Source organism: Prionailurus viverrinus, chromosome C1 (assembly GCF_022837055.1).
Source record: "Prionailurus viverrinus isolate Anna chromosome C1, UM_Priviv_1.0, whole genome shotgun sequence".
Lineage (NCBI taxonomy): Eukaryota > Metazoa > Chordata > Mammalia > Carnivora > Felidae > Prionailurus > Prionailurus viverrinus.
The window spans coordinates 214,178,959-214,204,466 of record NC_062568.1 but is presented as its reverse complement, the minus strand read 5'-3'; the positions used below and the strand labels follow the sequence as shown (position 1 = coordinate 214,204,466).

The 25,508-nt window shown below is 61.0% G+C and overlaps 2 protein-coding genes across 5 annotated transcripts; both read right to left on the bottom strand.

Annotated features, from left to right (window-relative positions):
* Nucleotides 1-2,579: 2,579 nt before the first annotated feature.
* C1QTNF12 (C1q and TNF related 12) lies at nt 2,580-7,467 on the bottom strand. The gene is made up of 8 exons (XM_047868696.1): nt 6,981-7,467; nt 4,575-4,691; nt 4,382-4,493; nt 4,139-4,290; nt 3,553-3,661; nt 3,255-3,345; nt 3,031-3,109; nt 2,580-2,759 (listed from the first exon to the last, which is right to left on the bottom strand). Exons 1-8 carry the CDS (start codon nt 7,215-7,217, stop codon nt 2,661-2,663), a joined length of 996 nt encoding a protein of 331 aa, XP_047724652.1. The 5' UTR covers nt 7,218-7,467; the 3' UTR covers nt 2,580-2,660.
* Nucleotides 7,468-10,539: 3,072 nt separating this feature from the next.
* Nucleotides 10,540-25,473, bottom strand: UBE2J2 (ubiquitin conjugating enzyme E2 J2). Of its 4 annotated transcripts, none has more exons than XM_047870622.1 (7): nt 25,268-25,473; nt 20,708-20,838; nt 18,401-18,441; nt 13,335-13,437; nt 13,111-13,249; nt 12,683-12,763; nt 10,540-12,123 (listed from the first exon to the last, which is right to left on the bottom strand). In XM_047870622.1, the coding sequence occupies exons 2-7, from the start codon at nt 20,836-20,838 to the stop codon at nt 11,839-11,841; spliced, it is 780 nt and encodes a 259-aa protein (XP_047726578.1). In that variant the 5' UTR covers nt 25,268-25,473; the 3' UTR covers nt 10,540-11,838. The 4 variants fall into 4 exon arrangements, with proteins under 4 accessions (XP_047726578.1, XP_047726580.1, XP_047726579.1 ...); XM_047870624.1 differs by lacking the exon at nt 25,268-25,473 and adding an exon at nt 25,110-25,256; XM_047870623.1 differs by lacking the exon at nt 25,268-25,473 and adding an exon at nt 24,956-25,096.
* Between the last annotated feature and the right edge of the window lie 35 nt (nt 25,474-25,508).

Here is a 25,508-nt window from a genome sequence, read left to right as displayed (position 1 = left end):
GCCTACAACCAGGCCATGGACCCAAGACCAGGGATCTGGCAGCGGAGGGCTGGGGGGTGCCAGAGGAAGCATGCCCCCTCCCAGGGGCCCCTACCTAGCACAGCAGGGCCTAGAGCCCTCCCTGGCAAGCCCCAGGGTCAGATGGAGCTTCTGGGACTGAGCCCTAAAAGAGGTCGGTGAAGTCAGCCCATTACTTCCTGGGCAGGGCTCCTGGGCAGGGCTCAGGGTCAACAGTCAACCCGAGGCTCTCCAGAGCTGTGTGGCCCAGCCAGACGCTCAGGCCACCCCAGAGCCCAGCTATGAAACCAGAAGAGACCAGGCCCAGGAAAACGGCCCCATCTCCCAAGCTCTCCCACTCCCTGGAACCCTGCTCAGGCTGGGTATCACTGCAAGGACCCAGGGCCACTTAGGGGGCTCCAGACCCTTCCCAAGGCCCCAGGGAGCTTTTCAAACACCGCAGTTCGGGCTGAAGACAATACAGCAACAAGCTTCCACTGAAGTAGGTCCCAGAGTCAGCTACTTAAGAACCTTGATCTTTTCCATTCGACGGAACACTGCTTCCCTTTGTGTCTGTGAGGGCTGTACCTGGGAGCTCCTGAAGGCAGGAGAGATGAGAGAAAAGGATGCAGCTGGGCCCAGGGTATGCCTGTGGGAGCCTCGCCCTGCACTGGCCCCTCGCTCGCACTGGGGGGCCAGCCTGTGTCCTTGGGGGCCTGTCGGAGCCTGGGGCCCGAACGCTGTGACCACCCCAGCTCACAGCGCTCGAAGCTGATTGGCGGTCATGACGGCCCACCCCGGCCCCCCATGCCTCTGCTCTCACATCCTCAGCCACGGAGGCTCAGCTGGAGACAGCACATTCCAGGGGACTGCAGCGAAGTGGCTAATGACCTCTGATTAGGGTGGCAGAGACAGGGGGAAAGACCAGACGGACCGGGAGGCAGGTGCAGTCAGGCGCCACAACCTGGCCCTGGCCCCCTGCCCCCGGTGGGCTCCAAGGGGCTGGCCTGGTTCGTCCTTGTCCTCGCGTCCCCACCTCTCATCTGTCATCCCCTGTCTGTCACTCTCTGCAGGCTCTGGGTCTCCATCTCTGTCATCGCCGCCCCCAGAGCAGCTCTGGGTATGTGAGACCTGCCCCCTCCCGGACCAGGCTGGGCGGGGGACTGGCTGGTGTTGAAGGACCTACAGGAGAGCTCCTGGATGCAGTGAGGCCCCGGGCCCGGCTGAGTCTGGCTGGGTGCTGGTCACGATCCCTCAGTGTCCCCTCCCACTGTGCCCTGGGCAGCCCCGTCAGCCCACAGGCTGTTACCCCTCTATAAACTGGTGCCTATGGCCAAGCCAAGCTTGGCCAGCCTGGTACGGGACCTCGGTCATGGGAAGTGGGGGACGGTGTGCCCTCCCAAGCCTCTGCCTCCCCTGTGTGCCCCTCCTCTCCCAGCCTCCTCACTGGAGACCCCAAGAAGGCACCCGTGCCCCACCCCCACAAGCTACCAGAGTATCCCCACTCAGACCAGGCCGGTGCCTGCAGCTGAAGCAGAGACACCCCCCCACTCAGCCCCCCAGCCCCTGACGCCAGCCTGGGACGACCAGGGAGAGAGGTGGGGTGGGTCATCGGCCAAGCCCTGGGCTGCACGGGCTGGCGCCAGTCTGGCACCACTGCTCTCCCGCCTCATTACCCAGCAGGCTGCAGGGAGGGTCCCACCCATGCTCCGCCCCCCCCCCACGCCATCCCCCCCCCCCCCACAGGGGTCAGGGTCCCCAGGGGGAGAAGCTGAACAATGGCCCTTGGGCTCCAACCTCTACCTGCCCCATCCCTCCGTCTACAGGGTGAAAGAGGCCCTTCCCTGCTCAGCCTTGGAAATGGGGCTTCAGGCCCTGCTGCTGCGGACCCGAGCCCCACCTCCAGCCCCCAGGCTTCTGTGGAGGGGTCAGGGGCCTCACCTCAGCCCTCCAGGTGGGGCCGGCTGCCGATGACCCAGGTGCCAACCAGAGATAGTATCTCAGCAGCTCTGCGGAGGCCCAGACATCCCAAGATCAATTTACATTCTTTGGTCTGGGTTTGCTGGAGCCAAGACGGGGTAGGGGTAGAGGGCCCCAAACCCACAGGACGGGCGGGCACGGCCTTGGCCGCCCCACCTGGGGTTTGCATCCACCTGATGTGGCAGCCACCAAGGAGAAGTGGGGAGTCAGCGAGGTGCCCTGCCGGCCTGGGCCTGGACCACCCTGGGCCCCGCCCTGCAAACGCAGGCGCACTCGGCACCCCAGCGTGGGCAGGAACGCCCTCTGGGCTCACGTGTGGGGTTTGGTGACCTGCACACGCACGTGCGATCATGTGTGCGGCCCACACCCGTGGGCTCCCCGCACCTGCCCCATGGGACAAGCGCTCCGCACCCCAGACAGGCACAGCACGCGGCATCTGGCCACCATCTGACCAACTTCTGGTGCTGAACGGGTCTGGGCCCCTGGCCCTTCACGTGTCCACAGACCGCTGCCTCCAAGGCTGGACATGAGGCCACAGGTCCTTCCAGGGCCACACCTGCACCCCCCCCACTCCCATGACTACAAAGTGACCAGGCGACAGGGAGGGCTGAGAGCTCTTTATTGCTGTCACCACAGGTTTTACAGAGGACAGTGGGGGGCGGGTGGGGGGCCCTGTCTGGCCCTCACGTGCCCAGGAGCAGGCCGGAGAAGCTGGAGCCACTCTGGATCGTGAGGGCCGTCCCAGAGCCATTGTCCACAAAGATGGAGGCATACTGTCCGGCCTGCAGACACCCCACAGTGGACGTCACCACCCACGACGCCCGCCTGCCCGGGGGAGCGCATGGAGGGATGAAGCTCAAGCCCCAGCACACAGGACCCACCCCAGGGGTCATCTGGCCGATGCTCCGGGCCTCGGATCCCCCCCACTCCGGTGCAGCGCCCCCCTGGCCTCACCTGCACCCACCCCAGGGGTCACCTGGCCGATGCTCCGGGCCTCGGATCCACCCCCCCCACCCCCACCCCCCACCCCCCGGTGCAGCCCCCTGGCCTCACCTGCAAGTGCAGCAGACCCTGGACTTGCATGGTGAAGACCCTGCCTCGGCTCTCCAGGCCCGAGATGGCCTCCAGGGACCTGGACAGGGCGCGCAGAACGGGGGTGAGGGCACAGCTGACTGCGGGGCCAGGACCCCACCCCCATACACAGTGCGGTCGACACTGGGGCACCACCCCCCGCGACCGCCCAGCATTCAGGGTGCCCCCTAGGAAGGCCCACTCACATGTGTCGATGACACAGGGACTCAATGCAGACGAGCGCCCGCACTGTGTCCCGAGCCCGCAGCCGTGCCCTGCCCTGCGGCTCCCTGTGGTCTGTGGAGACAGGGCCTGGCCTGCAACAGCCCTCAGGGAGGACGGAGCAGAGAGGGGCGGGGGGGCTGGCACTGGGGGCCTTCAGGACGCACTGCCGGAGGTAGGCCCGGGAGCGGCTGAGGGCTGGGGGAGGGTGGCCCTGAGTGAGACCCCCAGGGAGGTGGGGTTGTAGCAAAGGACCCGGGCCTGGGGGCCGGCCCCACTCACCCACGTGCAGGCTGGCAGAAAACTGGAAGATGGCGGTCACTGGGGCTGTGAACCGGCCCGAGGCCAGGCTCAAGCCGGACCCCCGCAGGAAGGCGCCCTGGGCAGTGGGCTGGAGGGATAGCAGGTGAACAGCCAGCTGCAGTGCCTGGGCCCTCATCTTGCACATCCAGCCTGGGGGAGGCGCCTGTGACCAACAGCCGCCACCCCAAGCAGGCCCCAGGTGGGCAAGGTGGGGGGTGACCTACGTGTCTATGCCCCCTGGGCCCCTGGGCACAGGCTCCAGGCCCCAAGGGATGGATGAACCCTCAAGAGCCCCCACCTGGAAAGGTATCCCTGCCTCCCGGCCACCTCGGATCCCACCCAGTCATGGCACACAAGACCTGCTAACCCTGGCCTAGGTCACCTCCCCCTGCATGTATGTGCTGGGTGGCTGTCTCAGGCTGGCTGTGAGCACCGCCGCCCCCCCCCCCCCCCCAGTGGTGGGGAGCCCACCCAGCACCACGCACTCCGCTGGCCCGTGCTGGTACATGAGGAAGGCCTACAGCAGATGCCCCAAGAGGACCGGGGCCCCCCCGAGCCCACTCACAGCCTGGAAGCCACGCAGCTCCAGCAGTGTCCTCTCGTCCACCACTGTAGGGCCCTTCAGTCCACAGTGGAAGGCCTCAGCCACCAGCCACCTGCCTGTCCCTTCAGGCAGCAAGGGGCTCAGCAGCCCCAAGAACCGGCGCTCGGTGGCCTCTGCGGGGAAAAGGGTGAGGCAGCACCTCGGGGTCAGTGTGGGGTCACCCCCGGGGCCCCAGGCGGGAAGAGTCAGGGACAGGGGCCTCACCTTTCAGCATCTCCTGAAACTCTCGCAACAGGGCCTCCTGGTTGACTGCTGCACCGGGGGGGCCGGGGGGGCCGGGGGGCCCAGGAGGCCCTGGGGGGCCAGAGAGGCCTCGCTGCGGGGAGGCAGGAGAAAAGTGAGGGTCCTAGTTGGAGCCACAGCCACCCCTGCCCTGGGTTCAGACCCCGGGGCTCACCGACTTCTTGTCCCGGCCCCGGCACCGTCTCTTCGAGGCCCCATCATCTGGCCGCCGGACAAAGTTCAGCCATGTCATGTGGGCATCTGAGTACTCAGGCCCCAAGGCCTCAGGCGGCTGCAGGGCCAGGGAACAGGGCTAGTGTGCTGGTCACCGGGCCCTAATGAGTCCTGCCCTACTGCCCCCAGCGTACAGCGGGGAACCTCAGGGCCCAGGCCACCTTGGGCAGGACTCAGGGTACACACAAGAAAAGTGGCAACGGGGCACCGCGGGCCACCCCTGGGGACCCAGACCAGGATGAGACACAGGACAAGGGCTCGGGGCTTGATATCCAGGCACCGTGGTCTGGGTTCTGTATTAGAGCGACCGTGTCCCCTCCCACTGGACCGTGTTCCCAAGCGGATGGGCACACCTGTGTATACACAAGGCCAGCCCCACAAGTCTCAACAGAGGCCTGGCCCTGGCTGAGGCGGGCAGCAGTGAAGAGCAGTGAGTTCTCTGTGGGGCTTCTCGAGAGTCCCAGAGCCATGCGAAACCAGGGGGAGGACAGGCACAGGCCTTGCTTTGTGTTGGACATGAGTGTGTGAGCTGGTGGCCTTGGCCCCCCAGCCGGCCCTGCTGTTCAGGCTCTGACCCAGGCCACAGCTGGCCAGTCCACCTCACTGTTGGAGCGAGGTTTGGGAGAGAGCCACCACCATGGGGCTCGCAGAGTCCTGGCCGCTCTCTTCGGGCTGACCCAGGCAGGGCAAGCTGAGCAGTCCTGACCCAGGGTCCAGGCCGGCAGTCAGCCCTCAGTCCCTAGCATAGCAAGAGCTAGGCGCCCGGGACAGGTGCCGCCTCCTGACCTGGGAAAGCCAGGGCCTCCTCTCCATAGACCAGGCCAGGTCTCTATCCTGGGGGGGATGGAAGGGCAGGTAGGGTAGGGTACCTCCCACCCCTGGTCTGGGCCCCACCCAGAGAAGAGAAGGACGCCAAGAACTTCAGAATGTCCAGGAGCGCCTGGGGGGCTCAGTCAGTTGAGCGTCACGACTTCGGCTCGGGTCATGATCTCGCGGTGCGTGAATTCAAGCCCCGCATCGGGCTCTGTGCTGACAGCTCGGAGCCTGGAGCCTGCTTCGGATGCTGTGTCTCCCTCTCTCTGTCCCTCCCCCACTCATGCTCTGTCTCTGTCTCTCAAAATAAACAAATATTAAAAAGATTTAAAAAACAAAAGCAAAAACAAAAACTTTGGAATGTCCTGGTTCCTCGCATATCTGGTATCTGCCTGCTCCCCTGGCTGCCACCCACCCTGGCCACGCTTGAGGGACCCAGGAGCCCTGAGAGACCGGTACATCAGTGGCATCTAGGGGCCAAGGGCTGCAGGAGCAGGGGACAAGTGGAAGATGAGCTTATCCCTAGCAAGAAGAGCAGGAGCTCGTGTCTGGGCAGGGCTGTCCGGGGCACGTGTCCCATGGCAGCCCCCCCACCCACGGAGACCACTCCTGGAATAGAGATTTTCCTGTTTGTCCCCAGGCTGACTCGTGCCAGGCAGGGCAGGGAACGGCCACTAGGCACCTTCCCCTGGGTGACTGGCCAGAATCAGCCCCAGAAGCTGCGGGGAGCCCACTCTTCTCCGGCTCGGCCTGCCCGTCTGGCAAACGGGGCCCCGGGCTCCAACGGGCCGCGTGGGCTGAGAGCAGCCTGGCTGGCCGCCGCAGAGACGCCCTTGGGAGGCGGGAGGCCAGGATCAAAGGCGTGAGGGCTGGGGGGTGGGGGACCTCTCCAGCAACGGCCTCTCCCTTCCCAGTCCCGCGGCCCCCAGGTGGGCAGCTGCACAAAGCCACAGGCCTGCTGGAGTCAGCTCCGAGACCCCCTCTGGAGATACTAGGTGCAGGAAAGGTGGAGGACCAGGGCTGAGGTGGGTGCGGGGAACTTTGTCTCAGAGAGGACCCAGGGCCAGACTGGGGCCAGAGGGACTGCAATAACCAGGAACACAGCCCGTGCCAGAGGCCAGAGAGGGTGCTGGCTACGCAGTGAGCGATCAGGGTAAGGACCTCCAGGAAGCACAGGGTCCAGGCTAGCCTGGGCCTCTCCAGCCACTCAAGTTGTGGGGGACCTGGATTCCAGCGAGGAGTCTAGAACTCCTCGCCACCCGCTCCTGAATTAGCAGTTACACCAAACAGCAGCACGTGGAACCTAGGGCTTCAAAGGGTTCACTGTAACCCCTCTGGGAAGTCCCTCTCCTCCCCCGCCCCTTCCCCTGGGCCAGGGGGGCCCCATGGATGCCCCAATAGCAGCCGCTGCAAATCGTGCCCAAAGTCCCCACTTCGTGGGGACAGGATGGGGAGGGCTGCAGAGCCGGGGGCCCCCCTGAAGTCTACAAAGGGCGTGCACACCCGCACCCACGTGCAACCGACCCGCATGTACCTTGGGGGAGCCTGGCAGCCTCTCGCTGTTGGACGCGGTGGCGGTGGGGTGCTCGGTGCGCTGGCCGGGCTGCCGTGGCCTCTTGGGCTCCCGCCGCGCCCCGATGCCCCCGAGGAGCACAAGCTGCAGCCAGAGGAGGGCTGCGGCAGCCGGGCCCAGTGCATGGCAGCCGGCCCGCAGCTCCGGACCTCGGTGATGGCTCAGCGCTGCGGGTGGGGGACAGCCCAGTGTGCTCATGGGGGCAGCGGCACAGCCGCACTCAGGGCCCCGGTGCGGGACACGGCCCCAGGGGGCGCCTGGCTGCTGCCGGTGCGTGTGCACACAGGGTGAGCTGGAGCAGCGGCGGGGCGGGCACGACGACGGCAGACACGCTCCTGCTCCCTTAGGCTGGGGCCGGCGCCCGCCTCCCCTCACGCGCGCGGCGCCCTGGCCGCCCGCGCCACCGCCCAATAAACCCTCCCCTCCTCCCCGAAGCTCCAAGGGGGAGGGCTCACACTCGGCTGGTCCGCCGGCGCCGCCGAGGCTCCCAGGCCAGCCTGGGGGCGTGGACCGGGGCGTTAGCAGGGGCCGCGCCTCCCGCAGGCGCTCTGAGCCTTTGGAAACAGCCCCCCCCCCCACCCCCCCCCCCCCCCCCCCCCCCCGCCAAGGGCCAACTCACCCCTGGAAACTGTTAACACGAATTCACCCCACCCGCCTCCAGCTCAGCTCCTGACACCTCACATCCAGCCCCTTCAGGGTGGTGGCCCAGGGTAGGGGAGCCCTCCATCAGGACCAACAGCCCCAACTGCCCTTCCTCCGTATGACCCACCTCACTCGGGCCCCCCCAAGCCCTCTACACAGCAACCCCTACCCCAAGGTCCCGGCGATGCCCCGAAGCCTGGCTCAGATCCCACTCCTGAGAAAGGCGGGACCCAGGAAGCAGGACAGCTGACCCACCAGGCTCCCAGCCTTGTCCTGGCAGTGGGCGCTGGCCCTCCACTAGCGGGGAGCCTGGCTAGCGAGGGGAGGGCCTGACTGACCTCAGAGCAAAGGCACGGTGGGTGGCCCCGGCCGCCCCAACGTCCTTCTGCCCCCTCCTCTTCTTGGGGCACGAGGCCAACCGTTACTGCCTGAGGGGCTGCCCTCACCCAAACAGGCCTCTGTGCTTCTGATCGTCCTGAGCCAGCAGGGGAAAGGGAGCGGAGTCCCCAGGCCTTTGCACCCCAACCTGGAGGTCAGCACAAGTGTGAGCCCCCGGGTGGCCGTGTGGCACCCGAGGAGCCGTTCCCTCCACAGCTGTCCGCCAAGGAGAGGGAGCTCGGGATCTCCCCTCGGCTGGACCTGAGCAACAGTGGGCGGGTCCCCAGGGAGAGCTGGGACCCATCCTGAACCACCTCCAGGGTGCACGCCGCGGGCAACGGGTCCGCCAGGGCCAGCTCAAGCCAACAAGCCGCACAGACTCACTCGCCGCGTGGTGAGGGCCTGCGTGGGGACCGAGGCTAGGACGGGTCAGAGCCATGGCTATAGCCCCCGCAGGAGCTGCTGCTCGCAGTCCGGCCTAGAGGAAGGTGGGGCACACCGGTCCTGGTGGAGGAGTCCTCCAGGCACCCCTCAACTTCCCGATGTCTGCCAGGAATGCCGAGGCGCCGAGACAAGCCTGGTGGGGAAGGTGTGAGGAGTGTCCGCCAGGGTCATCCGTCCCCTCTGCTGGCTCAGGCAGAGATGGTCGGTCACCTCCAGGGACAACAGAGGCCGGCTCTGGTGAACCCTGAGCTCATGACTGGGAGCCTCAGGTCTCTTGGGTGTCCAGCTGGTGAGCTCCCCACGCCCGGGTCCTGAGGGGGGCGCCGCGCTGCAGAAGATCCCCTTGTGCCCTGCCCCGTGGAACCCCAGTTGTGCCCTGCACCCAACACCGGGTCAGGAAAGGTAGCCAGGAAGACTCCTCCTGAGCTGCCAGACCCCCCTTCGCAGGCTGGGTACCTGTGCTCCCATCAACTGCATCCTGACAGTTTGATCCTTCGAGGCTCAAAAGTGCGTCACCGGAGTGCCATCGGCAATGCGCCGTCTCTGGCTGCCGTGTGGGACACTGCCAGCTGCACCAGCCTCCGGCACGGTCCTCCTAAAGGCAGGCCAACAGCAGAGGGCCTCTGAAGCAGGATGGGGGAGCCACGTGGCAATGGGCCTCAGACAGGTCCAACCATGCCTGAACCATGAGCTCTGCTCCCATCCCCAGGCACCTTGAGAACAAGCAGGAAGCAGGAGCCACTTCCTCGGCCCACTGGTCCAGCAGTCTCGGCCAAGTCATGCTCTGCGGGAGGTCACTGCCCCCCTTAGACTTGGGTCCAGTGTCAGGGAACCAGCTCTCTGCTTTCAGTGCCCCCTCCCCCACATCCCACGGGGTCCTCCCAGGGCCCAGCGCCCCCAGTGAGCATGGGGGCTGCCGGGAACCACCAAAGGGACCCTGCTCTCCAGCGTCCACGCCTCCCTGCCGCAGACATCAACTGCCTGCACAGGGGAGGCTCAGGCCAGCTGCCACACAGCCACAGCCCAGATGCCGGTGCGTCCCTACAGCGGGCTGCCTGAAGTCACGCCCTTGGCACCGGGAGGGCCGCTCCAGCCTCACCCCAGACCTGTCGGCTGCCTGGGAAGCTTCTTGGGGGAGAAATAAATGTCGGGTATGCCCTTCTCTGGGACCACAGGGCACACCTCCGGGACTGTTTCACCGGCGTCCATACAGGACCAGTTTTTTGGGGGGCTTCTCCCCCTGGATCCAGAGACTTCACAGCACGGCTTACACTCAGGGGTTCAGCCGGGCCAGCTGGGGAAGCACACGTCCAATGGGTGGCCTAAGGGGGTCCAACTGCCCTCCACCGGGGACCCCACACAAGAACGAGGGGCCAGCGATTCCTCCGAGAGGGAGCAACACGTGTAGCCCCACAGGACAAGTTCATCTTTGTTTCTTAATTTTTATTTATTTTAAGCAATCTCTACACCCAACGTGGGACTCAAACTCACAACCCCAAGATTAAGAGTCACACGTTCTTCCGACTGAGCCAGCCAGGTGCCCAAGTGCATCTTTTATCTCGGGTCACTTCAGACAGCACACCGCCTTGGACCCTTGGTGAAGGCTCTGCACTGCACGGATCTACCTCTACTGCTGACAAAGGGTTTTTGATAGTTGAGATTTCGCATACAGCAAAGAAATAACCCGCGTCGAGCAAAATGTTTGCTAAGCCATCTACCTCCTCAAAAACCTCAGGAAACACTAAGTGTTGGATCAGATGCCCACCTCCACAGACGCACCCTTGAGCCAGGTGTGGACAGAAGGCGAGGCCCAGCATCCAGCACAGCAGAGCCTCGCCACTGCCCGGCGCCGCCCACGCAGGGACCCAGGCCCAGCAGCATTGCCACCAGGGCCCGCGGTTATTCCTGGGGCACCACCGAGCTGCAGATGCGGCAGCTCCAGCCCCCCCACCCCTCACAGGCCCAACCGCTGGCCTGCCCATGGGCTAGCGGCTAGCCGGGCACCGGGCTGAGACGGACTTGCATTTCCGCCAACAGAGACTCAAACGGCACAAAATTTAGGAACAAAGATATAATGAAAGATTTTTTTTCACACGAGTGGGTTAAATACACACGAGTGGTAAATTATAGGGCAATTTTAAATAAACTGATCAAAACCCAAAGTCGAAGATGTACAAGCGCGTGGCTGCACCTGAAGCCCCCTCTGGCCTCTGGAGTGAAATCACAGCACCTCAGCCCATGACTCACAGACACGGTGCTTCCAAATAACGTGCAAGGGAAACGATCAAGCAGGCGCTTAACGGAAGACATCAGCGACCCGGGGAGCCTGCTTAACCCCACCAGCCCCGCCCGCAACTCAGGCCAGTCCTCCCGGGGCAGCCTTCACCTCCTCTTGATGCCCAGTTGCGTGTGGTCTTCTAGGGGGAAGAGCCCACACCGGACAGGGAGCAGCCGTGAAAAGGAACACAGGAGCCTATCTTCAGGGTACACCCAAGTTCTGGGCCAAGTGTGAGGGGAGCCTGTCAGGTGCAGAACTCCATGGGGCTGCTGGGGTCAGAGGAAATGTCCTGTGGGTACCAAAGGTCACCCCTGCAGTAGCCAGGAACCTGGAGGTGGCAGTGGGGAGCCCAGCCTGGCATAGGTGTGGAGGAAAGGCGGGGGGGAGGGTAAAGTGAAAGCAGCCTTCGGGACCGCAGGGGATAGGGTGGCTCTTTGAACAAAGGACGCCACCTTGTGGTCAGACATCAAGCGGATGTGGAATTTCAGCTGCAGCAAAACAAGAACCCACTTTCCTAGGAAGGGTTGCTTCTTTCCGAGAGAATGCAAACACGTTTCAAATGCTGAGGCCAAACCCCCACGTCTCCTGGACCCCCGTCCATGGCCGTCCTTGGCCGGCCCCTGGGCCCCCTGGCCAGGCACAGCTGTGGGAACTGCTCCTGCCTGGTGAGCCAGGGCTCCACTGGACCAAGAATTGCACGCAGAGTATTTGCTAATCGAGTTTTGTATTTTTAAGTGACCAAATCTAGTAAAATGAAAAACAGGTTTACTAAAACAGGTCCGAAAGACGATACAGGAGATTAAGCTATAAAACCAAAGCATGAGGTCCCTCCTCGACACCCAAGCTCCATGGTTCCCAACAGACCCCAGGGCGAGGACAGGGAGCTGAGAATCTTGCACCTCCTCTAAATCCAAATTACACGCTTTGGTTTTTGTTTTCCTTTTAAAGGTTTTTAAAAAGCTAACCCCAGAAGTCAGGCAGGTCCACCCTGCGCCTGGCGGCACGTCCAGCCAGCCCATGGCGAGCTCGGGCGCGGTGCCCTCGGTTCGACCACCTCTGCCGGCTGTGGCGCGGGGCTCACTCCTGCGCTATGCTTCTCAGCACGTACTTGACCGTGTAGGCGAAGGCTGCAAACCCAACTATAACAAACAAGTTCGCCAGGGCGCCGCCCAGGAGTCCGTGGTGCCGGTTGGCCTGCTGGAGGCCCGCGAGGTGCGGCCCGGCCCCCGGCGCGTGCCCGTTGAGGAGCTGAAGCCCATTCTGACCGTGGTGTGTTTCCCCGTCTGGAACCACGTCTGGTAAGGGGAGAGCCTGGGGTCGGCTACTGAGTTCGTCTTGAGCTTTCTGTTTTTGTTTTATTTCCTAAGATAAAAACAGAAAGGAACAAGGCTTGGTCGAAATAAACTGCTTCCTTTAGGACAAGGGAGGGTCCTAAGATCCACCACAAAGATCCTGCCTGGGAGGCCGGCGGTCACCGGCCCGACACTCACCCTCGGAAGCGGGAGGCGCTCTTAACTCTGTTTAACAGATGAGGGGACCCAGGGACTCGTCAAAAACACCAAGCCTGCGCCGCTCAGGGCCTAGACTGAGCAGGTCCAAGCGACACAGAATCACTGTGGCCTCGACCTGGGTGCGGCCTACCCCGCTCCAGAGCGAAGATGAGGGTACGTGCCAGCCCCTCTGGGCGGGCCCTTCCCCACAGCCCAGCAGCCCACCCGAGGAGCCCTGCGCCCTGAGGAGGGGGGCAGGGCTGCACCTGCCAGTCAGCACCTACAGGTGCGTGTGAGAACAGGCGCCCTGTGTGCTGTGTGTGTGCAGCAAAGGGACACACAGCAGCACAGTTCTCTCTCCGGAAGAATCAAATCTGGAAGTGCTCCTGGCGAGGGCATCGCAACACGGACCGCCAGCATCTGTGCCTTACCTCCACGACTTCAGGGAATAATTCACAGAAGACTTTGTCTTTTAAATTAAACACTAAACTTTGTGCCGCCAGCTGTCTTTTCTAGGAAGAAACAGAAGGGAAATATCAGCCTGAAGATTAATTTCAACTCTTTCAAATTCTACACACGTCTTATCCTCAAAAGCTGTTGTCTTCGTGTTGCTGAAGGCACTCCATAAACTTGCTGTTCACCGCAAACTAATTCAGCCTCATCAAGGCTTATTCGTCTTTCACTGTCATCAATTAACGACATGAAACTTAGTTCCCACTTAGACGATGAGAAAATAAAGACCAGTCGACAAGGACCAGACACCGTGCTGTCCCTGGAGGGAAGCCCGGCCTGCTCTTCCCACCGCCGAGGACATGCGCGGGAGCCCCCCAACATGCGGGCCGTGCTCTCCACCCCTCACCGTGAAGTCCGACGTCTCTATACTGCCCAGGGTGGGGCCCTTCTCCACCATGAAGCTAAGGAGCCCCGTCAGGATGGTGGAGACGGACCAGGCCGGGTTCCACGTGTCTGGGTGGAAATCCGTGATGGAAAGACACAGCCTGCAAGACAGGGACCCGCTCAACAGGGCACACACACTCGTCATGACCACATTCACACTTGAGAAGCACGGCAGAAATGCCTTACCTTGTATTGCACTTGAATCTTCCATTGGGTGTTATCATATAAATACTAGGAGGTTTAAAAGGAAATTCTCTGGGAAAAACTAGTTTTCCATGGTAATAGCCACCTACAGCAAAACAGAGAAAGAGCCTTGTCACGGTCTACGGCGCACCCCCTGTGGGGGCAGCCCCAGGCACCAAGCTCCGCTCCAGCCCTCAGGCTGGTGCCACGACCCTCAGTCTCCCACTCTGCCCCCACCCTGCCAGCGCCACCCCCCTCAGCCCGGGCCCAGCGGCTGACCACCCCCGGAACACGAGCATCTTGCTGGCAGTCTCACTGGGGGGGCTCATGACCACAAATCAAGAGTGGTCCTTGCCCCACATGCACAACCCTGCTCACCCTTCCCGGGCCCCCGTCACTGAGAACAGAGCCTCAGAGGAAAAGCCGTACCCAGCTCCTCACTGGGTCCTCTCGCCCACCCCTGAGCAGGTCGGCTGAGGTCACCCCTAATTCCAGACCCCTCTCCCGCACTCCTGGTCTCTCCTTCTCCACCGAATGACACCCTGCAGCAACCAACTGCCATCATGTGATTCTCCCATCTCAGAAAAACAAAAACCAGGGGCGCCTGGGTGGCTCAGCCGGTTAAGCATCTGACTCCGGCTCCAGGTCACGATATCACAGTTCGTGGGCCTGAGCCCTGCATCGGGCTCTGTGCTGACAATGTGGAGCCTGCATGGGATGCTCCGTCTCCCCCTGTCCCTGCCTCTCCCCAACTCGTGCTGGGTCTTTGTCTCTCACAAATGAATGTTTAAAAAAAACAACAACACCACACCTGACCCCACCTCACTCCCCCTCCTGCCAGCCACTCACCCTCCTTTATGTAAAACCCCTTGAGAGCTACATCCAGGTCCACCCTGCCGAGGCTCCTGCCCCCACCGCGGTCCCCCAAATCCGACACGGAGATCAGCAGAGCCCGCCCCGTACCTCACAACCACGTCCCCTGCCTCCTTGGGCGCCACCCCACCTTGGCTCCCCACTCCCGTCCCGCTGCCCCGAGCGCTGGCCGCTGGCTCCTCTGGTGCCCTCCCTGACCCCTCACACTTCTGGCTCCTCAGGCTCACGTGACACGGGGAGATCTCCAACTGGCACCTGCACCTGGCCGTCTGGGGCTCCTCCCCCCATGCTGACCCACGGGCTGACCATCCGGGCGACACTGCCCGGACAGGTCCAAGACACAATACCCATTTCCCTCGAACAGCAACTCCACCCTCTTAGCCGCTCACGCCAAAATCTGGGAGGCCCGGCTGCCTCCCTGCCCCCACCCACCGCCATCACCTCACACCTCCTCCACCAGCAAGCCCTGCTGGCCACGCCTCCAAACCGATCCAAACTGCTCACTTGGGATGACCTCGCGGGCCTCAAGGCTCTCGCCCCTGCCCACTCGGCTCACGGTCCCACGGGCTACCTCACCTCACACCCTTCTCTCGGGGCTGCACCTGGGAGCCTACTGGAAACGCAAAGCCCCGGGCCCACTGCAGGCAGGCGACACGGGACGTGACTCGACCGGACACCCAGTGATGCGTGTGCACGTGCGTGCTTGCGCACCGAGGCTTCAGGAGTGCCGCCCTGTCCTCCACCCGGGCCCCCTGCCGTCCCCAGCACCCTGGGTGGGGCCCCACCTCAAGGACCGGGACGCACCGCACACGTCTGCTCTCACGCCCCTCGGGTCGGGCCTCCCCACGTCTCGTACGGCCGCCTCACGTGAGTGCCGTCTCCCACTCCAAGCTCTGCCAGGACCGGAGGGTGCCGTGAGCGAGTGTCCCCCGTGAGGCCGACTCAACAGCCAGACGGGCCCCCGAGCGAGAAACTAGCACTATGAACGACACTCGAGGCACAGTCAGCCGAAGTCGCTGAGAAAAGCCCAACTGGAAAATAAGCAAGAGATAGCAACAGGTGCTTTTCTCAGGAGGAAGCAGGCTCGGCCGACGCGCGCTTGGAGCCGGCCGCTCGGGAAACGCCTCCGTCCGCAGCGCGGCGGAGGGCAGGTGGGCAGGAGGATGCGGCCTCGCGGCGAGCCCGTGAACGTCAACACCCACGCTGACCCGGCAGCCCCGCCTCCTGCGCCCACCCGAGAGACGCCAGGCGAAAGCCGGCCAACGCCTGCTACCCTCCGAGGGAAGGGCTCGCTCGGCAGGAGCCGCGCGGAGAGGCAGCCGCACAGGGAGCAGACGGCTGCCGCGCAAACCGGGGAAGCGACCGCAAGGCGGGCGGCGCGCGCGGACCGCAGACGCACCAACCCCCACGGCCAGACGTGCAACGTCAAGCGTACGAGATGAACTCCGGGAGGGTCTGTGGGGGAGGCTCATCCTGAGAGGAAAGGAGGCAAAGCGGGGGACGTGGGAGGGCGGAGCCTCAGCCAGAGGGCAAGCCCTTGGGGATGCAGAGAAGAAGCGCACGCACCCCCACGCCAGCAGCTCCCACGTCCTTCATTCCAAGCGTCCACAGGCAGACGAGCGAGCGACGAGCACAGCCCTGACGGCGCCCTGGGGGCGGAAACCCCAGAGAGCACGGTGGCCCCGGAGAGGCGCCAGGGAGGACGGCGCCCCGGGAAGGGACGATGTTGCACCACGCACCTCCTCCACTGAACTGCTTCTGCAACTCCGTTGCAACAACAACAAAAGATCCGTGGGCCACCGCGGTGCCAAGCAGCTCCTGGGTTCTCTGTTCCACTGACCCGCATTTCCCTCCACACTCGGCTCACCGAAGCTCAGGCAGACTGACTCCTCCCACTCTGTTCTTGTTTCAACTGCTCTGGGTCCTCTGCCTTTCCGTGTACGTTTTACAATAAAAATCTCAGAAAAAATTTGTGTACGTCTACAAAAAACTGTGCCAGGACTTTGACAGGATTGGGTAAAATCCACAGATCGATTCAGGGAGAATCCTCAGCAACGCCTGTACCGCGGGAAGCCACTTCTGAACCGTCAGGATCGGTGTGCCTGGAATCTGCCAGGAGTAGCGTGGGCGCAGAGCCCAGAGCAAGGACAGGCCGAACGGACATGGCCAGGGTGCAGAGCCACGAGAGACTGAGAAGGAGGGGTCGGAACATCCAGAAGCCAGAGAAGGAGCAAGTGTGGAGGAAGGAGCCCACACCATCAAAGTCCACAGAACCCCAGACACCGAGGCCGCAGAGCCATCCCTCGGATTGACAATTCAGGGGGCCCCTCATCGACCCTGAGGAGAATGGTCAGCAGAAGGCAGGGCTGCAGAGTGCAGAGTGCGGCCCTGAGCGCAAGAGAGGATGGGCAGCAGGCGAAGAGACAGGAGCAGGTGCTGAGGGGCAAGAGGGAGGCAGGCAGTGGAGGGAGAGAAGGCTAAGGAGGGGGAGAGAAAGAAGAAAGAAGGGGAAGGAGGAACAGCAGGAAAAGCTGGTCTCTGAGGAGACAGCCTGAAGGCCATGACCAGCAGGGAGATACACAGGGCAGGACCACACATAAAGAAGCCCCGGTGACAGGGTTGGGTCTGGGGGTTGGGGGGGGGGGGGGGGGGGGTGGTCTCCTGCGGTCCCAAGCCCTGCAGCCTCCACTCAGGGCCTGCCCTTTCCTCCCCCTGCCACCTCCACCCCTGTCCAGGTTCACTTCCAGCAGCAACAGGCCTGGTTACAAAATTACTAAATGTTCACAATTTATTGGAAAAATATTAAAACTATTAAAAAAAAAAAAACCTTAAAATCCCACTTGTGAGAAAAAAAAATTCTCATTCCTAGTTTGTTAGAAACACACGTGTATTTAACAAGTATTTTTTTTTAACGTTTATTCTTTTTGAGAGAAGGAAAGATGGAGTGCAAGGGGGGAAAGGGCAGAGAGAGAGGGAGACACAGAATCCGAAGCAGCTCCAGGCTCTGAGTTGTCAGCACAGAGCCCGACATGGGGCTCAAACTCACGGACCGTGAGATCATGACCTGAGCCGAAGTTGGACACTTAACCGACTGAGCCACCCAGGCGCCTCCTTACCAGGCATTTTAATTATGACCTGTCCAGGCTGCCCTGAAGCCCATCTGCTGCTGCTTTTCTAGGAACCCCACCACAAGCCCATCAAGCCCACACCCCGCTGCTGGACACTCGGGCGGCCCCCAGTGTGACACTATTAACACACCCACCCTACAGAAAGGCTTCTGCACCTGTTTCCCCAGGACACGTCTTCCCAGAACAGAGACTCCTGTGTCAAAGGAGAGTCCTCATAAGGCTGGTGACACCTTCAAGAGAGCCAGGCCAGTTCCACTCTTAACCACCCACCCACACCCACAGCTTTCCCCTCATGGTCCAGAGCAGTGGGTCTCGAATGTGCTTCTCCAGCAGCCGGACTCTTTTCCAGTGAAATCTTACGCAAAACCCCCATGTGGAGGCAGATGCCACTCAAAGTGAGGACCCAGTGGCTGGAGAGCTGAAGGTACAGCCCGGCCACAGCTCTGCCCTGGGCTTGCCCCACCACGGCTCATCCCTCGACCTGGCCTAAACCCTGAGGCTGGTGCCAGGCTCCCTGTAGGCCCCCGACCCTCTGACTGAAAAATCCCAGGTCTACTCTGTAAATGACACCAGAGGACACTGGGCAGCATCACCAGGTCAGCCCCGGCAGAACAAGGAGAGCAGAGGTGCCCGGCTGTGCCAGGGCAGACCCTGCACCCTCCCCGTGAGCCTCGGGGCCCCATCCACACGAAGGGGCTACCACGTGGCTCAGAGGGCTCGGCAGAGCGAGTGCTCGACAACCACGGCTTTCTTTCCCGACAACATTCGTGCGGGTCTGAACACAGCAGGAGAAAATGGCTGCACTGCACGGCTTACCAGGTCTGTCTTCCGGCTCTGGCCCCACTCACGGCAGAGGCTGGGTAACCTCTGAGACTCACAGAAAGCCCCTGAAGACTAAACCGCTTTAGGATCTGAAGCAACGAGGACGGACTCCAAGCAAGTGCAATGTTACTAACGGACATGCAGACTAGAGCGTGAGTCACAGACACGAAGTGCTTGACAGGAGAGGTCTGTTCAGAAGACAAAAAGGTCTCTTGTTCCCCTCGCTCAGATTGAAGACTGACTTACCTTCATAAGGAGTCATCTCTGGGCCTCGGACCACATAGTGCCTGAGGGAGAGAAGAAAATGAGCTGGCTTTAGGGACGGCAAACACTCCGAGTTCCGAGTCCCTCCGCGGCCGGGGCGTGGGGTCCAGCCGAAACCAGACGTGCGAACATCCCAGGTGAACTTGTGCTGTGGTCTACGCACTCCTAACGGGGTCTTAGGAACTGTATCTTTCACGTCCTCTGCAAAGTACTAACTTAACTCCGCAAAGAAACTAACGCTCTCTAACCATGAAAGTCCATTAACAAATTTTCAAATGCTAATTTCACACACATTCTTGAGATGTACTTAGCAACTTGCACTTCTCAGTGTGCCCAAATATCACGAAGTAGGCCAAGCGGGGAACGGCTGGTGACATGAGGTGGCTCTGTGTCCCCCAGTGTTGATGTTCTAGAAGAAGCAGACGTGTGACCTCAGAGCAGCTGGCCTCACGCAGGAGAACAGGGATAGCCTGTAACTGTCACTGAAGTCCTCACACAGAGCCCAAGCCCAGGTGGACCCACGTGCTTCAGACCACGAGCGGCGGCACTCACAGATTCCACTCTCCCGTGCAAATAAGGAGCTTCGGCCGCACGTCAAGAGGTGCGTGGACTTTGGCATTTTCAAATATAAGAGAAAAGCACAAAAGGGAACGTAGAGCCAATCAGACACAGCTGTTAGCACGTCACTAAGCATCCCTTCGGAAACCCCTCTTCCCACAAATGCCACTTGAACGTCGTGGATGAAACACATGCCAGCTGATATGTTTTACTCCACAGACACTGCCATCCTGTGTTGGTGGACCAGGAACAAGCCTCAGAGCTTAAGCACGTGACACACCCAGGAACGTGGCCTTAATTTGTCACTGCTCCCAATTCCGGGGTCCAGTTTGGGAACACTGGGTAGGGGCAGCGAGCAAGAGCAGAGAGCCCAGCCAGCAGGCCGGACACGACTGTCCCCAGCCAGTCTGGGAACTGGATTCCAGAGTGGGGAGAGGGGCTCACCACCCTGATGCAACATAAACTGTTTATGCCAACGATACAACATGGATCATGCTAGAAGGAAGCCAGCCTCCCTGCTGGGGGTCTGGAACACTGGGAGGTGCCGGGCAGAGGCACGTGACCTGCTCCAACTGGCAATCTTGCGTCCTGGGTCTCTGATAGGCTTCCCTGGGGGACAGCACCTCATGTGTGTGGTCACAGCAGGGCTGGGGGGGCTCGTGTCGGTCTCCTACGGACTCCGACTCCAGCGCACTGTCTGTCCCTTTGCTAATTTTGCTGGTTTTCCATGGAAACAAATCTCAGCGATCGATCCTCCTTGTGAATGACTGAACCTGGAGATCTGAACTCACAGGCAGAGAGAGGCTCCCCAAACAACGAGGACGACCCTGCGACTGCTGTGGCAGCTGTCCCTCCATCTGCCAATTCAGGGGGCCGGGGAAGCCCTGTTGTAACCCCAAAGCCTCAGTCCCGCGCGGCCCTTTTCACCCTGAAAACCCTCCCTCACCTGCCAGAGCAGCCCCTCCTCCCCAAGCTGAGGAAGGTAGATCCAGAACCCGTGAACACCTGTCCAAACACCTGTCCAATCCAAAAAACAGCTTTTAACTCCGTTAAATTCCTTTTCTCTGGACAAAATACCTTTCACACAGAAAATGCTTACTATCTCAACCCTACACTTTACTTCCCACAGAACCGATAAATCTGGTAAGGGCAGCATTTCCGTGGAAGCACGTAACCTCCTAAGGCCACACCTGAGCACAGCCTGAAAGTCACTACGTGGCAAGTGTGCGTGAGGCTCAGAGCCTGTTACGTCGGCCAGGGCTACCAAGCACTTGCCCCAGCCAGCGCCAGGAACCCAAGCATCAGGGCCCCTGACCCTCTGTCACAAACTCTCTAAGACAGGACAGGCCACTCTACAGCACCAAGACGCAAAGAGCAAAAGGAGAGTCTAGAAATGCAACTTCTCCACCAACAGCCGTGAGACCTATGACGTGCCCCGAAGCCTCCCCTATGGATCCCACAGACCCACCTGAGAGGCGCTCCCCAGCGTGCTCTCTCCAGACCCAGGGGACAGAGGTCAAGGAAGACCCCATGGTGGCCCCCGCCGCCGCCCATCAGGAAGACAACCAGGCCTCATCCGTAGGCCTCAGCCTGCCCGCGTCTGAAAGCGGTACAGACAGATGTACCCTTCCCAATGCCACGACAGGACAGGAGCACCAGGGCCTCCCCATCAAGCGAGCAGAGAACCCAGGTGACAGTCGGCGTGGGGTGAATGGTCACGTGGAGCCTTACCATTCAAGGATATTGGAAGGGAGGGGCTCAGCACAGATGTAAGGCACCGGGTCCTTCTTAATGCGAAGATAGTCCTGTTTCAGCCTCTGGGTCGCTGTCGTCGGAGCTCTTTTATTGCTGCTGCTGCTCATCTAGGGAAAGCAAACGTCTGTTTCCAAAGAACGACAGACACGCCCTGCCTCCTCAGCCACAGACAGCTTCAACAGTCCCACGAGGTTAAGCCCAGCCACCCAGAAGCCAGGCCTGCGGGCTGTCCTGACTTGCCGCCCACCCCTACACCAGCAGGACTCGACGAGTCTCCTTGGGGGTCTGCCCCCCACAACCTTCGTTTATGTGACACCAGGTCAAAGATAAAAAACGAAACAAAACCAAAGCCCCGCTTCTGTCCTCAAAGAACCTACCCGGGAGAAAGACCTCGAATTTAAAGGGTCCTAAGGACCGGTGTGCTGAGGCCAGCATGGCCTGGTGCTCCTGCGCTCTGTGCTAATGAAACGTTTACACCACAGAAATCAGAAGGCACCCCAAACCAGCCCCCAACAAAAGCCTGTTGTTAAACATTTTCCAACATATCTACTACCGCTCAAAAGTTAATGGGAGGACGGGGGACCTGGGTGGCTCAGTCGGTTAAGCATCTGACCCTTGATTCGTCTCAGGTCATGATCCCATAGTGTGAGCCCCACTTAGGATTCTCTCTCTCTGTGTGCCCCTCCCCCACCTGCATGAGTGCTGTCTCACAAAATTACTTTAAAAAAAAGTAACTAAAAAACAAAATGGATCGGAGGAACAGGGAGACTGGAGAAAGATGGGGGGCCCTGAAAGTCTGACATTCACACTGGGAAGAGGCAAAAGGAGCACCCTCCTGATCAGAGCTAAGGACACGGGTAGAGGCTTCAGACAGCATCACGGGTCCAGGGAAGGGCACTGGGCCACTGTGTAAGGAGCCACAGCACAGTCAATGGTGGCTGACAAGGCTGACCAGGGAGGCAAGGCCACGCAGCCAATAGCACTGCACAAAGTTTTTAGGTCCAAGTCTTAAGAGAGACCAGCTTTTCTGTTGGGTCACTTGGGACAGGTTAGCAGAGCTTGAAGGGGACAGCATGAGACAGATGAGATGGCACGGGCGGGACCGGACAGCACTGAAGGCTGAGGACCAGGAGTGAGGTCGCAGCCATCATTCAAGAGAAGAAACGGCCTGGCTCAGGGGGCGGGGGGGGGGGGGGGGGGGAGCCCGGGACACCTCAGTGATGCTCGGAGGCAGAGGGGAGTGATGGTGAGAGAGAAGACAGAGCTCCCCACCCTCACAGGCATCGGAGCAGCTCAGCCTGATGTGCTCTGCATGCAGAAGTTTCCCCTAAGACAGCAAGGCAAAAAAGTTCTGCTGCTAAAAATAAAGTGTGAAAGCTGCCAGTCTAAAATATGATAGAGACAGAGGACACATGGGGGTATGCGGGAATGGGAAGGGACAGCAGCTTCCAGGCTAGAGTGGTGGCAGATCGAAGCCATGCCTGTCCTGCTCTCCTCCCGCCACTGACGCTGCCACTCAGCCATCTCAGGCCATCTTGCCAGCACACTGGACATCAGCGGCCAGGATCTCGACCCTGACCTCCAGCCTGCACAAACCTGAAGTCGCTCTCCGCCCCCCATCGTCTCCACCTCAGGGCCTCTGCTTGCTCATTTCCCTGGCAACAGCCACAGCTCCCTCCGATCCGTCAGGTCAGAGGTCTCTGGACTCCTGCCCCTTTGCTGGCTCGATTCCCCTCAGAGCACCAAACCCACTGCACTACAGCGGGGGCGTGGTGTGCTTCCCAACCCCAGGGCCTGCAGACGTCACTGCCCACCCTTTCCTCCTGTGCCCACTCCACTCGCCCTAATGCAGGGTCGTACTACCTCTCCCATCAAGCACCCCAGACTCGCCACTGGCCCCCCAGCTTCCATCCTCCCCTTGTCAGTCCACCCCGTACACTTACATCAGATTAACTTTCTCCACCCACAGTTCTGATCATAGCATTTCAAGGTCTGCCCACAGCCAAACAGACAAACTACAACACCTCCCCCTTCCTGCCAAGCCCCCGACAAAGAAGCCCAACGAGCCCTCCTAGTGTCTGACTCCCAACCCCCTCCTCACCCTAACCCTACGGCTGTCTCTCAGCCTGGTCTCTACTGGCAGAAAACCCACCTGTGCCCTTCCTGGCCTAGCTCAAAAGCTAAGTCCCTCAAGAGCCTCCCTCATTTCCCTAGTCAAATGCCCCCACAGGCCTCCCTGCGACCCAGCTCCACACCACACAGGTGCCCTCCAGGCGCCAGCAGGAGCAGGAGCAGGAGCAGGCTGCAGACAGCCTGGGAAGGGAGTGCTCTCCCGAGCAGCACTGCCCCCAAGCTCCTGGCCAAGCCAAAGGGGCCAGGTGGCTCACCTCACCGGAAGCAGAACTGCCACACTGGACTTGTTGGGTGTCTTTTACATGTTCACCCTATGGCTCAGCCGGTTGAGCATCCGACTTCCACTCAGGTCAGGATCTCGCAGTTTGTGAGTTCGAGCCCCGTGTCGGGCTCTGTGCTGACGGCTCAGAGCCTGGAGCCTGTTTCAGATTCTGTGTCTCCCTCTCTCTGCCCCTTCCCCGCTCATGCTCTGTCTCTGTCTCTCAAAAATGAATAAACATTAAAAAAATTTTTTAAATGTTCACCCTAAAATTAACACTCTGTAATACGCAAAAAATTCCCTGGGCAATTCAAATACCACCGTGTTTGTGCGTAATTATGCGGCAAGGCTGGGTGCTTAATGAAGCTTACAGGACAGACACACAAAATAAATAGATCCTGCCTGGTCAGTCACAAACTTTTCGCTCATTCTTGCTCTCAAAGGTATCAACTTTTTTTTAAGTTTATTTATTGTTGAGAGAAAGAAAAAGCACAAGTGCAGGAGGGGCAGAGAGAGGTAGAGGGAGAGAGAGAGAGAGAGAGAGAGAGAGAGAGAGAGAAAGAATCCCCAGCAGGCCCCACACTGTCAGCGCAGAGCCCGATGCGGGGCTTGAACCCACAAACTGAAAGATCGTGACCTGAGCCAAAGTCGGGCGCTTAAGCACCCAGATGCCCCTCAAAAGCATGTTCTTTAAAGTCACATTTATGATTCAACTACTCAGTTCAGGACAAAGAAAAAGCTCCCTGAGGACCCCTCCTTCGCCCCACTCAGTGCCCTCAGGGGCCCCTCTGGTCTACGGCACCTGCACAGACCCGTGAAGCAGGTCTCAGGTTCCCTGCAAATCCCCACAGATGGGGAACATGAAAAGCGTTATGCTGAAAGCAAAAGGGCGCAGCATGAAAACAAATGTCAGGAGTAAAGTGTCAGCACACGGGAGGTAAGGGAGGGCTGCCTGAGCCAACGCCCGGCTGGCCGCGAGTCCCGCCAGCCTCACACGGACACACCTGTCATCTGCCCAGCAGCCAAACACCCTGGTCCTCTCTTCTCCGCACGTCTCTCCCACTCTGAGTAAGCGTAATTCAGGTGACAAAGTGGCATGAGACCTTGGCCTGACCGACCAGATGGGCACGTGACACTCCCAAGCCCGAGCCTTTCACGGAAGTCTCTCCTTTCTCCACCAGGATTGCTTCACAGGCTGGATAGGGGCCCAGGGCCGGTGGAGACAGTCCCACTACCACTCAGGCACCTGCCACGAGGCACCATGCCCGAAGTCTACACAGCAAGTGTTCCAATGATGCTCCTTTCTACTAAAGCCAGATTACACCAAGTCTCACTGACCTGGAACAAACACAGTACCCACCTGGCCCATCGCTGCGCTGTGTTCTCACGCACTTAGTAGCTCTACTCCCACTAGGCTTTACCCCTCTTTGGCTGTTCCATGCCTGGGCCCAGAAAGTGGCTGGGAACTGGACTTGAATTAAATACAGACCAGCTAGGTGGCATCCAGTGAAAAAGGAGCTACAAGTTCACGTCTCTTGAAGCTGAGAGGGTGCAGGTAACCGGCAGAGGTGGAAAGTGGGCCGGCACAGACGAGGAACTGGCCCAGGGCCCAACGTGAGCGCTAGTCGGCAAGGCCCACGGTGGAGCCAGCCGACTGGAGCTTCCTAGTCTTACGGCCTGAATTTTCTCTCAGCTACTACCCCAAGAGGCATAACCCTAAGGACACTCATTCCTGCTGGAATTTACGGAACAGTTTGGGTACTGATTACGGGTGAAGCGGCGGGCTCGATGGCAGCCACCCCAACACCAATTCCCAGGATACATTTACAAACCAAGATGTATGCCGGCTAGTCCTGGAGGTGCCCGCAAGCGTGCCACTAACAGGAGGGCCTTCCGTGGGAGCCCCAGCCGTGAGGCCAACCAAATCCCCAAGCTGGCCGCAGGACCACCCCGGCCCGGAGCCCCGGGCGCCCCGCCGTAACCGACCTCAGGTTCCGCGCACGGAAGCTCCAGGCCCGGGCCCCTCGAGCGGCAGATCGAACGGCGACAAGCCTCGCGGCGGCCCCGTACCCTCCGCGCGGGCCGGTTCCAGCGGGGCGGACGCGCGGCCGAAGCCCCGGTTCAGGCCCGCGCCGCTGGCTCACCTCTCCCCGTCGCCGCGCGTGGGCCGCCGCCGCGCTCAGGCTCGCCGTGGTCGAGACCGGAGCAGGGAAGGAAGAGCGTGGCCCGCGCCGGAGAGCCTCACCGCGCCGGGAGCGAGCCCACCGCACCGCTGCAGCGCCTCCGCCACCGCCACCGCCGCCGCCGCCGCCGCCTAAGCTTGCAAGATGGCCGTTCACGGGGCGGGCGGGGGAACGGTGCTCACCCCCACTTCCGATTCCGGTG

Bases quoted from the DNA above. Each gene is read 5' to 3' on its own strand.
- C1QTNF12 (XM_047868696.1), bottom strand. From the start codon at position 7,217: ATGAGCACACTGGGCTGTCCCCCACCCGCAGCGCTGAGCCATCACCGA. The intron at 3,110-3,254 runs GTGAGTGGGCCT...CGCCCTGTCCAG, and splicing joins TCCCTGTGTCATCGACACAT to GTCCCTGGAGGCCATCTCGG. The intron at 2,760-3,030 runs GTGAGGCCAGGG...GGGTGTCTGCAG, and splicing joins AGGGTCTGCTGCACTTGCAG to GCCGGACAGTATGCCTCCAT.
- UBE2J2 (XM_047870621.1), bottom strand. The intron at 18,442-20,707 runs GTAAGGCTCCAC...TCTCTCCCTCAG, and splicing joins CCTTCCAATATCCTTGAATG to GCACTATGTGGTCCGAGGCC. The intron at 12,124-12,682 runs GTAAGGCACAGA...TTTTTATCTTAG, and splicing joins TATTCCCTGAAGTCGTGGAG to GAAATAAAACAAAAACAGAA.